A 12,811-nucleotide genomic window follows, 5' to 3' on the forward strand; every position below is an offset into this window, starting at 1 on the left:
GACTATCGGGGTTTTCATGTCTATCTTTGGCAGCATTTTGCCTTGAATGTTGTAAGAATTGTGTTTGCTGTTTGTACTCGGAGTTGAAACTTTCTCTTGCAAACCTGTTCATGTGAGAAGGGCTGGAAAATTTGATGCGTTTCACAGTGATTCTCAGCTATGTCAGAGTGCAAGGATGTATTCTGGGATGGAAAAATCACAAAGCCTTAAGCAAGCATTAAAGGGGCGGGCAGGAAGATAATTCAGCAGGAAAATAGAGAGTTGAACAGGAAAGCCTTTTGAGTAAGTAATTAGTAATAAAATCCTTTTTTTTTTTTTTTTTCCTCACTTAAACACCTTGAGCTTTTCCCATGTTCTTTAAAAATGAATAAAAAGTTAGTGCTGATGGCGACTGGGGTGTTTGCTGTCTGTAACCATATGCTTGCCTTTTAATCACCGAACTTTTGTTTTGTACTTCACTATTAGTTAGTGATGCAAATGGAGGCTGAAATCCATGTGCCTGCTGAAGTCACTTCTCTAGGAGCCCCAGGCACCCTGGGCCTACAGTCTTTGTCATCCTGATCTTTGGTGCTCTCAATAATGCAGCAAGCCTTTTCTCCACCAAAGCGTCACCTGTCTAGGTGAGTCGTGCCATCCCCTATCTGAAGTGACAGCCATCTTTGAGTACCAGCATCTTAACTGACTTCTCTTTCATCATCCATGTTAGAGAAATAACATTTTCGACAAGGTGTTGGGTTTTTCCCCCCCTTTTCTTTATTCTTCCCCCAGCCCCCCTTCGCCCCTTAGTTAGAGCACCTGATCAAAAAATTATTTCTGACAAAGATTTCCTGCTCCAAATTAAATGAGCTCAAGGAGACGGAGCATTTTCACACAGAAAGAAAGGGAAACATTGATGTTGGAAGTTAATGAATCTGGGAGGAGAGAGAACATTATTGAGTCTGGATAATATGATCTAACAGCTTTCCTTCTTCTTATCCTTCCCGTAAAGAATGTATGGAAGTCAGTTATGTGGCATGATTCTAACATCTGTCCTACCCCATAATGGTAATTTGTATAAGTAATGGAAACAGGTTAAATACTTCCATTCTAATGTTGCCAGCAGGGATGAAAATGAACATTTCAATGAAATAATCTCGACAGAGCAGGGAGAGGAGGGGTGGATGGACTGATTCATCTCCAGCTCTCTTTGGTGATCCGAGCACTAATGAGAACGCTTGAATGTATAGTTTATCAGATAGAAGGGGAAGAGCAAGTAAATTTCTCAGATTAGAATCACTGTGAAAATATACCCACATGCAAGCTGCTTCGTTCTCCAATTGCCAGCATTGGCTAATAATTTGCAGCATTCATTTTAAGGGGATAGAGGAGAGAAGAGAAAGAGGTGAAGAATCTTTTTGTTGGCTTTTAATGGGATGCCTTTAAGGGTTATCATTCAACCTGCTAGAAGCACGGGGGTTGTTCTTGTTGCAGTACCTTATCTACTTTTCAGACCCACTGCATTGGAATTAGAGGGTAGGCAGTTCTAGTGTTTTGCCCCCCATTTTGCTGCAATTAGAAATGAAAGACACAAACCTCTGTAGTAAGGTTATCAGGTTGTCTCATTCTCTGCTGCTCCTTAGCCGTTGTCATAACTAAGCCATATTTTTCCACTATAGTGACATTGTAATACAGACACACACACATACACTACAGACTTGTAGTGTCTGTGCCAGAATTTTGTATGAACATTTGTATATACTATTACAGAAGATTCACAAATCTTCCAGCAGGCATGTTAAACTCTCACAATGTGAGATTTTGGATTCTTCTGTGAAACTCTCATGACTCTGTATTCTGGAAACGTGTCTGTAAATGATTTGGTTTTTTTCATCTGCCTCCTGTTTTTCCGTAATGAGGGAGAAGTGTGGCTATAGATTTCTTTTCTATCTGTGCTTTTTTTTCCTAAGATATGAAACGTGTTCTTGTGTGCAGTGGAAATCACCCCCAGCCCGGAGTGCAGTATGTGCAAGGTGACAGTGTGGGCTGTGAAAACTTCTGCAGCTGCTGTCTCCTGTTGGCTGGGTAAATATTAGAAGCTGTGGCAATACATCTGTTGAAGAATGGTGAACACTCACATTGTGCCACTATTGTTTAGTCACAGAGTAGGCCCTGATTTAGTGAAGAATTTTAGACCTAAACCTATCCCTATTTGTCCAAACTGTGAAATAGGTATTTCAGTGAAAATTATTTCAGTATTCAATTCCTTTACTGAACTGTGATCTCCACTGCTTAGGTGTCTCTTCTGAATAAAATTATTTGTTTGGAAGATTTAAAATTGGGTCTTGAAGAGCTTACTGCATTTAATTTTGTAGAATACTAAAACCAAATACAATTATTACTTTTGCTGCTTTTCAAAATAATTTATTCAATGTTGAATCCCTTTTTGAATGGAAAAGAATACCTCCATAGAGACATATTCCTTCAAAAGCATAGTTCCAAGGTTGTGGAAAGGTTTTATGTGAGAATATTTGTATTTTTAACCACATCCTTACATTTCAGACCTCTGTCTGCTTTTTCAAACAATGGATGTGTATTTATAGTGTAAATATTCTCACTGAAGCAAACACAATGTGCTGTGCTACTCACATGTACAATATATAGCATCTCATGTCCACTTAGATTAGAATGCACAGCTTTTAACACTGCTCAAAGATGACAGTATATCTATGGGGAAGCATTGGCATCCAGAAGGCACATTTTACAGGCAAAAAAAAAATAGCAAGACTTAATAGAAACAAAAGAAATACAAAATGCTCCCCCTAATTTTTAGTTGTCTGGAATTTGAAGGTTTTTCCCTCTTTCACACTTTGTATTTGCCTCAGTCTTTCCAGACACAAATGAGAAGGAAGAAAAAAGCTGACGCTAGGTTCTGTAATTTCTTCTGCTTTGACTATAGTTATTGTTGAGGAGGGTCATTGCTTGTATCTGCTCTTAATATTTTTGTGTGGTTTTGGGACGTGTAAACCAACAGTATCTTTGCTGATGCAGGAACGTTTGGAGAAGATTGCTGAGAGTTGCTCAGTCACAGAAAGATATGTTGTCTGAAATCTGTCTGTTGATCTAGTTTTTATAATTTAGAATCTGAACATCTCATGCTTTTATTTAAGGTACAATATATTACTTCTCTCTGCAAGTAATTATAATAGGAACATTTTTGCTGTGTTTAAAATACTGAATTTTGTTTATTTGTCAAATTTCTGTGAGAATTTTAGTAAAACGTACATGTTTTTAGACATTAACATTCTTCCTTTTGTTTGCTTCTGTGTTAGCTCTTTCAGAAACCTTTTCAGTTAGAGAATTGCACTGACCTTGCAAAATACCATATGTTGAGTGTGCTGCTATTCATCTCATAAGCATTAGTGGTCTTGAATGAACAGGTATTGTCTGTATCCTATGATAACCAGAAGAGTTAAATAGACTATTTTTTCATTGCAGTGATAGAAATTAAACATTACAGATAAATTACTCTCTTTTTTGTTAAGAAGCATTATTTCTTTGTGACTTTAGATACATGTACAGACATGTGGATGTGCACATCATACAAATTCAGGGTTTTCTTAGAGCTGGCTTAAATTATGAAATTGTGGAGAATCATAGTTCTGGACATTTATACATTCTTAACCCTTATATTGCAGTATATGTTGGTAAGGGAGTGAACTCAATCGTGTAATAGTCTCAGCAAAACCAGAGAGTAGGAAAGGTAAGTAAAAGATAGGTATTTCACCCTGACACTCGGTTTCTTTGCTTTGGCAGTTTAACAGGGACCTTACATGTAGTTTTAATGTTTCTCGTATGGTTTAACTCCTTTTTAATTTTATGATACAGTGCAAAAGTATGAGAATAGAGAAAATAGCTTCATAAGTAAATATAAAGAAAAATAAAAGATGTGGCAGTGGATCATTAGAGTTTCTACTTAAGAAGATATATAGATTGTTATATATAGCAATTATAAAAATATGTATTTATGCAGTTCAGAATTAAGTAAAGAGATGTAAGCAAATAATTCATATGGATCCTTACAAAATGTTGTATCAACTGTAGGAACATTCAGCATCTTACAACAGTTTTTTTCACCTAGTTATTAAAAATATTGGGATGTGAAAATTAGAGAAAAGTGGCATAGGTGCTCTGTGGTTAGTGAGAAGAAAGCTGTTCATAAAAACTCAAAATATGTGTCCTCTCTGTTTTTAGCTTGTACTTGCTTTGTTTATTTTTTTTTAAATAAAAGTGCCAGATGGTAACTGCCCATTGTTGTGAATTTTAGGTCTCAGAGGGGGTTATTTTTTACTTAAAATAATTAAAAACCCATAACATAATAATTAAAAACCTTAAAAATTAAACCCCATATTCTTCTTTAACTGTTCTTCACTTTTCTGAAACTTAAAAATATATTATCTTTGGCCATTAGAGATTACTGCAAACAGTTATGTTGAATGAGAGAGCTAAGAGATCCTAGACTGCAGCTGTGGGAGTGAGTTCTACGTGTGTACCTAGAGTTCAGAACTGCGGCGGTCCTACCATGCTCAAATATCTACAGAGTATTCCAACAGCAGCATTGCTGCAAGACAGGGAAGCTGGCTGCCTTCTGAATTCTCTTACTACTTCTGCATTCTAGTCTTCATTTTATGGACAAAATGCTTGTTGGAGAATAATTTCATCTGGTTTTACAATGCTTTTCTGGAATCTTCCTGGCCTTTGACTCCAGGATTATTTCTGGATTTTATTTATTGTGCTTGGTACTCACCTGTCTTTTTAAACATATTAGAAAACACTTCAGGCTGATTTATCTGTTTGGGCCCTGATTAGAACTTTTTTAAAAACTAAAAGGTCAAATTATCATCTGAAAATATTGGCATTTAAGGGACAGGTGAAAAATGCAGTGGGCATCTTAAGGTTCAGTACAACCCCAATAAAGGATGGAGTATTTCCCTACTTCATCTTAAAAGATCAGGCTGAAGCAGTTAGGGGCTGCATTAAGACTGAATTGCAAAGGTGAATACATAATGCAGTACTGACCGTAATGTGTTTCAAAGAGCATTCATGTTACAATGAAAGAAGATTCTTTTTATTTTTTCAGAAAAGACATTTCAGAATATGTTAGCAACTGTGTACAAAAAGAAGCTCGTCTTGTACTTATGCTCCCCCCAGCTGTAGAAGACCTCAGCTTTGTTAACATGATAATACATATTTTCTTCATACCACACAGGAGCAGAAGTGCCTCTTTTCTGGCTTTCTTTCAGTATTGTACCATGAAAGGACACAGGACACGTTTCAGCATCACTTGCTGCAGAGTTCACCTGACAAGGAGGCACTTTTTTATTCAGTTACTGAAAATTGTTCATAATCCATATTTTCTACCTTGACGCTCTTATAAAATGATCTACATTCCATTAGCATTGTGATTTTTTTAAGCTTCTTTTACAAAACTGGGGAGAGATGTGTACAGCTACGTTTTCTGCTTTGCAATGAAAGTGTACATTTATCAGTTAGGTACATGTAAGTCACTTCTGTGAATTGAGCCCTTGGAGTAAATGTGTTTTGATGTAATGGCCATCTGCTCATGAATATCACATTTGCTAGTTTAACAAATGGTTTGATATAGATAAACACATAGTTTGGTGAGATCATATAGTTTCACAGATAGCAATGCAATAGCAAAGTTTTATATTTTCCATAAGCCAATAAGCAAGGTGCAGTGGAGATACCAAGGTTTTTGTTTGTTGCTTTAAGAAATTAATCTCTAGCATTTACTTCTAATTTCTGACTGCTTTTTTTTCAAAATGTTAAATGCAGGACCCACATCCGATCGTAACCAGAGGCAAACTACATCCTACCCATTTCAGAAAGCAATCAGTCTTGCTTCTCTTTTCACCTTTCAAAAATGAAAGCTGTTCTGCTCTCAGATGGACGCAGTACAGCCAGACACCAGGAGACCCTGAGAACAGCTGACCTGACACTCTTGCCCTGTATGGCTTCATTAGAGTCAGGTATCAGTGACACAGAAATGGCCCCTGAAGCTGTAGCTAGAGCCAGTTTGCAAGAAAAGACAGAACTGACAAGATAGAGTTGGTCAAGTCAGTGATTCTGAGTGTCATGGTCTGAGGGATGCAGGTCAGCTGCAATGCGTTACACATACATATGTAGTGTAGTAAATATAGCTCAGTACCCGGCCATTTTTTAAGTTGATAAAAACTAGTTTAGCAGGCTCTTTGTTTGATTTTAGTTTTGATATTATGCTATTTACTGTGATCTGGGCACATATTTTACAGCTGAAGTCAAAGTTTATTCTTCAGTATCACTGATATCAAACTGTAACCATGACAGAGTATGTGGATTTATAGGAGGAGTGTGTGAGTGATGGTGAGTTTGTGTTTTGGATGTATCTTCAAAATTCGTCTTCATGGTTAGTGTTTTTAGTGCAGGAGAGCCGTGTAAAATGTGCGTGTTCAATAACACTGTCTTGTTTCCCCCCATCTCCCCTCCTGTATTTTAGCATATGTTCCTGAGGAAGAATTGAAAGCAGCAGAAATAGATGAAGACAGCGTGGAAGATGACGGGCTGTCTCTGGACATCCAGGAGAATGAGTATTTGTGCAATGAAGAAGCGGAGATCAAAGAGGCTCAAAGCTACCAGAACTCCCCAGTCAGCACTGCAACTAATCAGGATGCAGGCTATGGTTCGCCGTTTAGTGAAAACAGCGATCAGCTGGCCCATTTCAAAAGCACTTCCTCTAAAGAAGAGAAAGAGGATCCTCAGTGCACAGACAATGTTTCCTATCCACAGGACAGCTTGGCACAAATAAAAGCTGTGTATGCAAATTTGCTTTCAGAGACTTGCTGGTCCAGTTTAGCTTTGGACTTAAAGAAATCCAATCCAACCACCAGCAACAATGGAATCAGCCAGAATGAAAACACGGCCAGTACTGAGGCCAATGCCAATTCCCAGAGTACTTGTACTACCAGTACCAACACTAGTACCAGTACAACCACCAGTAGTACTAGTACTAGTAACAGTAACAGTAACAGTGGTGGCTCAGGTTATGACTGGCACCAGGCTGCATTAGCTAAAACTCTGCAGCAGACCTCATCGTATGGACTTCTCCCAGAGCCGAGTCTCTTCAGCACGGTACAGCTTTACCGGCAAAACAATAAACTCTATGGGTCTGTGTTCACCGGTGCCAGCAAGTTCCGATGCAAAGACTGCAGTGCAGCCTACGACACGCTGGTGGAGCTAACAGTGCACATGAATGAAACTGGACATTACCGTGATGACAACAGAGATAAAGAAGCTGATAAGACCAAGCGGTGGTCAAAGCCTAGGAAACGATCACTCATGGAAATGGAAGGCAAAGAGGATGCCCAGAAAGTGCTGAAGTGCATGTACTGTGGGCATTCATTTGAGTCTTTGCAAGACCTCAGTGTCCATATGATAAAAACAAAGCATTACCAGAAAGTGCCTCTGAAGGAGCCAGTACCAGCCATCACCAAATTGGTCCCTTCTACCAAAAAGCGAGCACTTCAGGACTTGGCTTCGCCTTGTTCACCTGAGCCAACAGGGATCACGACAGAAGCTTCACTGGGTGAGTCTGCAAAGGATCAGAAAGCTGCCAATCCCTACGTGACTCCGAACAACCGCTATGGCTATCAAAATGGTGCTAGCTACACTTGGCAGTTTGAGGCACGCAAAGCCCAAATACTGAAATGCATGGAATGTGGCAGTTCCCATGACACTTTGCAGCAGCTCACTGCTCACATGATGGTCACCGGTCATTTCTTGAAGGTGACCAATTCTGCTTCCAAAAAAGGCAAACAGCTAGTGTTGGACCCAGTGGTGGAGGAGAAAATACAGTCTATACCTCTTCCACCCACCACCCACACAAGGCTACCAGCCTCCAACATTAAAAAGCAGCCCGATTCCCCAGCGGGCTCCACAAACTCGGAGGAAAAGAAGGACCTAGAGAAGGAAAAGCTGGTGGTCACTGAAACAGAGAAAAAGATTAAAGAAGAGAGTGAGGACTCCACAGAGAAATTTGAGCCAACAACTTTGTATCAATACCTCAGAGAGGAGGACTTAGATGATAGTCCCAAAGGCGGAATAGACATATTGAAATCCCTGGAGAACACAGTGACAACAGCCATCAGCAAAGCCCAGAATGGAGCCCCTTCCTGGGGAGGATATCCCAGTATTCATGCAGCTTACCAGCTCCCGGGAACAGTCAAACCCCTTCAGCCCGCGGTGCAGAGCGTTCAAATGCAGCCGTCCTACGCAAGCAGTGTGAAATCACTGTCGTCAGAACACAATGCACTCATCCATTCCCCGGGCAATCTCACACCCCCACCTCACAAGAGCAATGTATCTGCTATGGAGGAACTAGTGGAGAAAGTTACAGGTAAAATCAACGTGAAGAAGGAAGAGAAGCCTTTGGAGAAGGAGAAGAGTTCTCCAGTTAAACCCATGTCACCTGCTGCTAAAGAAAACAAGGACTTCCCAAAAGCAGAAGAAATAAATAACAAACAGCAGCCAAAGAAGAGCTCTGAGTCTGAAGTTCAGAAGGTCAAAAAGGATAGTCCAGCAGAAGCACATACGCCAAATGGTACAGAGCCACTTAAAACAAAGGTTGCAAATGGCTGTAACAATTTAGGAATTATCACAGATCATTCACCTGAGCCATCCTTCATTAATCCATTGAGCGCTTTACAGTCCATTATGAATACCCACCTAGGCAAAATTTCTAAGCCGGTAAGCCCCTCTCTGGACCCTTTGGCCATGCTGTACAAAATTAGTAACAGCATGTTGGACAAACCCATTTACCCAACCACTCCGGTCAAGCAGGCTGATGCTATTGACCGGTATTACTATGAGAACAGCGATCAACCTATTGATTTAACTAAGTCCAAAAACAAGCCTCTTGTTTCCAGTGTGGCTGACTCTGCCTCGTCCCCGCTGAGGGAGAGTGCCCTGCTGGATATTTCTGATATGGTGAAGAACCTCACGGGGCGTTTGACACCCAAGTCTTCAACTCCCTCTACCGTGTCAGAGAAGTCTGATGCTGATGGGAGCAGTTTTGAGGAAGCTCTAGATGAACTGTCACCAGTACACAAGAGGAAGGGCAGGCAGTCCAACTGGAACCCTCAGCATCTTCTGATCCTTCAAGCCCAGTTTGCTTCCAGCTTGAGGGAGACCCCAGAAGGCAAATACATTATGTCGGACCTAGGTCCACAAGAGCGGGTACACATCTCTAAGTTTACTGGTCTTTCCATGACCACAATTAGCCACTGGCTGGCCAATGTGAAGTATCAGTTAAGGAGGACAGGTGGAACTAAATTTTTAAAGAACTTGGACACAGGACATCCTGTTTTCTTTTGCAATGATTGTGCCTCTCAGTTCAGGACTGCTTCTACATACATAAGTCACTTAGAGACACACCTAGGGTTTAGTTTGAAGGATCTGTCAAAGTTGCCACTTAATCAGATTCAAGAACAGCAGAATGTTTCAAAAGTCCTCACAAACAAGACTTTGGGCTCACTTGGAATTGCCGAGGAGGACTTAGGCTCCACATTCCAATGTAAGCTCTGTAACCGAACTTTTGCAAGCAAGCATGCAGTCAAACTGCACCTTAGTAAAACACATGGCAAGTCCCCAGAGGACCATCTGATCTATGTAACTGAGTTAGAAAAACAATAGCGTCCAGGTAAGCAGCCAGGTATGCAAGTGACCACAGGAACATTGCACTAAACTTCTTCATAGTACTGCACTAGGCCTGACCTGAGCCTCTGAAATCAGTCTTACTTTTGTTGCTGAACTGCCTATCTGGACCTTGGTTTTTCTTACACTTATTTTGTAGCTATATTTATATGCTCTTTGTCTGATCTGTGCATGGTTATTTTTTTGTTTCTGTTTTTATTTTTTGTGAGTCAAAGTCTGACCTTTATTTTCAACATCTGTCCTTGATGTTAAGCTATCTTTTGTAGAATATAGTGGGAGACACTATTGAGAGACATTAATTTAGCCGTAAAGAAAGACACAAAGAACAATGATAAAGAGACATCCTAAAATTACAAAGTTGCCATGACAATAAAGGTCACAGAACCTGGTAGTGTCAAGTTTTAACCCTCTGAGAACTGTAATAGCATTTCTGTGCCTTTCCCAGTGAGTAAATAAGGAAACACAAAACAAAACAAAAGGCTTAAAGGCATTTCATTTGAATAAAAGCTGTGTCGGAAGCAGGACTTTTTTTTTTTAATGAATGAGCTTCCTTTTTTTTTTTTTTTTTTTTTTTTTAATGCAGAACTGGTTTGTGAAGATATTGTGCATGCAGTCCTTGGAAGAAGGAGAGCTGTGTAGTACTCAAGGGGTTAGGAAGCCACAACTGTATAAGTTCAATAATAATTAAAAAAAAAGCAAACCAAGTTGCCACTATGCCCATACCCTCTGGATGCTGAGAATTGCCACTTTTTGGCAAAAGAAAAAAAAAAAGAGAAAAAGTATGCAAGCTGTTATTTAAAACAAATGTAAAAATGCTCTTTTCTTTCCTTTATTTTTTTTTTTTCTGTAAAATACTGCAGTTTATAGTTATTTACAAATGTTAAGCTTTGGTACAAGCTGACCTTTCTATAGTGTGCTGCATTGGTAAATGAAAACAAAAAAAAAAAATGGGGCAAATGTTGGATCTGTTCCTTGTAAATTGCCAGCATCAGCTTAAAAAAAATACATGTTACATATCGTACCATTTTAAACTGTTCAACTTTCTTTGTACCTTCTGGCTGTATGCTTTCTCTTTTAACTTTTTATATTGTCATTTTATATTCGATTTCTGTGTATATAATGTAAAACCACACTTTTTGAATAAAATTTAGTTCCTGCAGCTTGATATAAATAGAGGAATTTTACTGGCACCTGCATCTTTCCAGATGCATGTACTTAAAGGAACTATCTGACAAAAAAATTAAATAAATAAAAATAAAGCAAGCAATGCACTATGAATTATACATTTTGATGTTTTATCATTAATATTGTACAGTACATTTTGGTTCACACAATTAAATCCACTGTTTTTCTCAAGTGTAAAATAAACCCACATGCAGTTCTTGATTTACATACATTGTCATGTCGTCATTATATTGCCTTTGAGGTGTTATTCCAGCTATAAGAGGCATCGTTTATATAATCAACCAGCGAAAATCTATTTGAAATCATCTCTTGTGATCTGTGTGCTGACGTGTCTCGCTCGAAGCCATAATGCTGGTAACCTCTTAGAAGAGATCTGCAGCAGGTACTCACTGCAAAAGGTACAGAGCCAGAGCACTGAGGGGCATTCTGCTCCTCGCTGGGGTACAGGAGAGGCTGCAAAGGTTTTGGCCAAGTTAATTTCTTTATGCTGTGTGACTGTACCTGTAGCCATTTTCTGTGTGTGTTCAAAGGCCATCTCCTTCCTCCTTCCTCTGGTGAAGCACCTTTTGATTTCAACAGTTCCATAGTTGGAGGCTGTGGCTCCTGCCCCTGCAGTCTGTTGGATGCTGTGGTGCTGCCTTTCTGGCAGCGGTAAAGACCTCAGAGGCTTTGACACCAGTTTTTACTTACAGTACAAGGAGGCAGACCTATGTTTCTCTGTACTTTTTAAATATTGCATTTTGAGGTAAGCTGAGTGCTATGATATCAGGTGTTTCCCTTAATCTTTATTTCTGTTCTGTTGAATGCAGATGTCATTTAGAATGTAAAAGAGAGCTGTCAGAGCCTTCACTTCTCTATCTCCTGAGTGCTTTGACAGTTACAGTGTATGAAAGCCTGGGATCTGCTATCCATTACACTTTTTGGATGGGCTATTAAGTATGAGGACCTAGAGGGGTTTGCTTTCATGTGGTATTAGTGATACTATTGTGTTATATACTTCTGTGTACATGTGTATATTTCTGTTTCTTCTTCTCAGTTCTTCTGAAAGTAATTTAAATGTAAGATCTTTGCTTCCAAACAGAGCATGGCTCAACATTTAATCTTTACTTCAGCTACAACTCCAGAAATATCTATGCACTGTTCTGTTCTCTGTAAAAGCCTATCAGGTCCAGGTCAGTTACATTTACACGGTGTTTCTAAGCAGTGCAGGAAAGAGCCATAAGGGTTTTTTAAAATGTCCCTTACTTTCTTCACTGCTAACTACTTATGTCCTTCAGGGGATCTAGCCATTTAGACATTTCAGTTCAATTACTGGATGATTATGTGCTTTGGGCCCAAGGGGTGGTGAGGAAGAAAAACAGTCAGGCCTATGGCCATAATACAGAGCCCTTAAATAATAACCCTTTGAAGTTTTGTTTACTTTCCCACAGGCCTGCAAACATGTGATTATAAAATATGCTGTAGTACATTGCAGTAGTGTGTGAAAAGGTTGAAAGGAAGAAATAATAGCTCTAAAGTGGGTTTGAATCTAATGTAAATCCATTAAAACTGATTTTGAAACACGGCATGTAAAGTGAGTTCTCAACACCAGGTGACTCCCTCGAGAGGTGTTTATGACATTGCTAAATCCGTTCAGTTCTGATAGCTTCAGAATTGGACAATCACTCATCATCTGTGCCACTGTCTGAAGAAAGTCCATTTAGAATAAACCAGCAGCTTTACCTGGTGACTATGCTGATGTAACACTTTCTACATCTGAAATATGGAGTAGATAAAAATTGGAGGGCTCTGATGGTTCACCTGCTTAAGAAAATGAAGTATATGGTGAGAGTAGGATCTTTGTTATTTGAATTTTTGCCACTTGTGTTTGAATATTGTATTT

General features: G+C 39.3%; 1 protein-coding gene across 1 annotated transcript in view; it reads left to right on the top strand.

Annotated features, from left to right (window-relative positions):
- The window catches only part of TSHZ1 (teashirt zinc finger homeobox 1), a 54,719-nt gene extending 44,235 nt beyond the window's left edge, over positions 1-10,484 (top strand). The window contains exon 2 of the mRNA XM_005517309.3: positions 6,533-10,484. Coding sequence (XP_005517366.1) covers positions 6,533-9,723 — 3,191 coding nt within the window. The 3' untranslated portion in view covers positions 9,724-10,484. The remainder of the gene's footprint in view (positions 1-6,532) is intronic.
- The last annotated feature ends 2,327 nt before the right edge of the window (positions 10,485-12,811 follow it).

This window comes from Pseudopodoces humilis, chromosome 1 (assembly GCF_049639895.1).
Source record: "Pseudopodoces humilis isolate 2021_Gansu_Grassland_sample_001 chromosome 1, ASM4963989v1, whole genome shotgun sequence".
Classification (NCBI taxonomy): Eukaryota; Metazoa; Chordata; class Aves; order Passeriformes; family Paridae; genus Pseudopodoces; species Pseudopodoces humilis.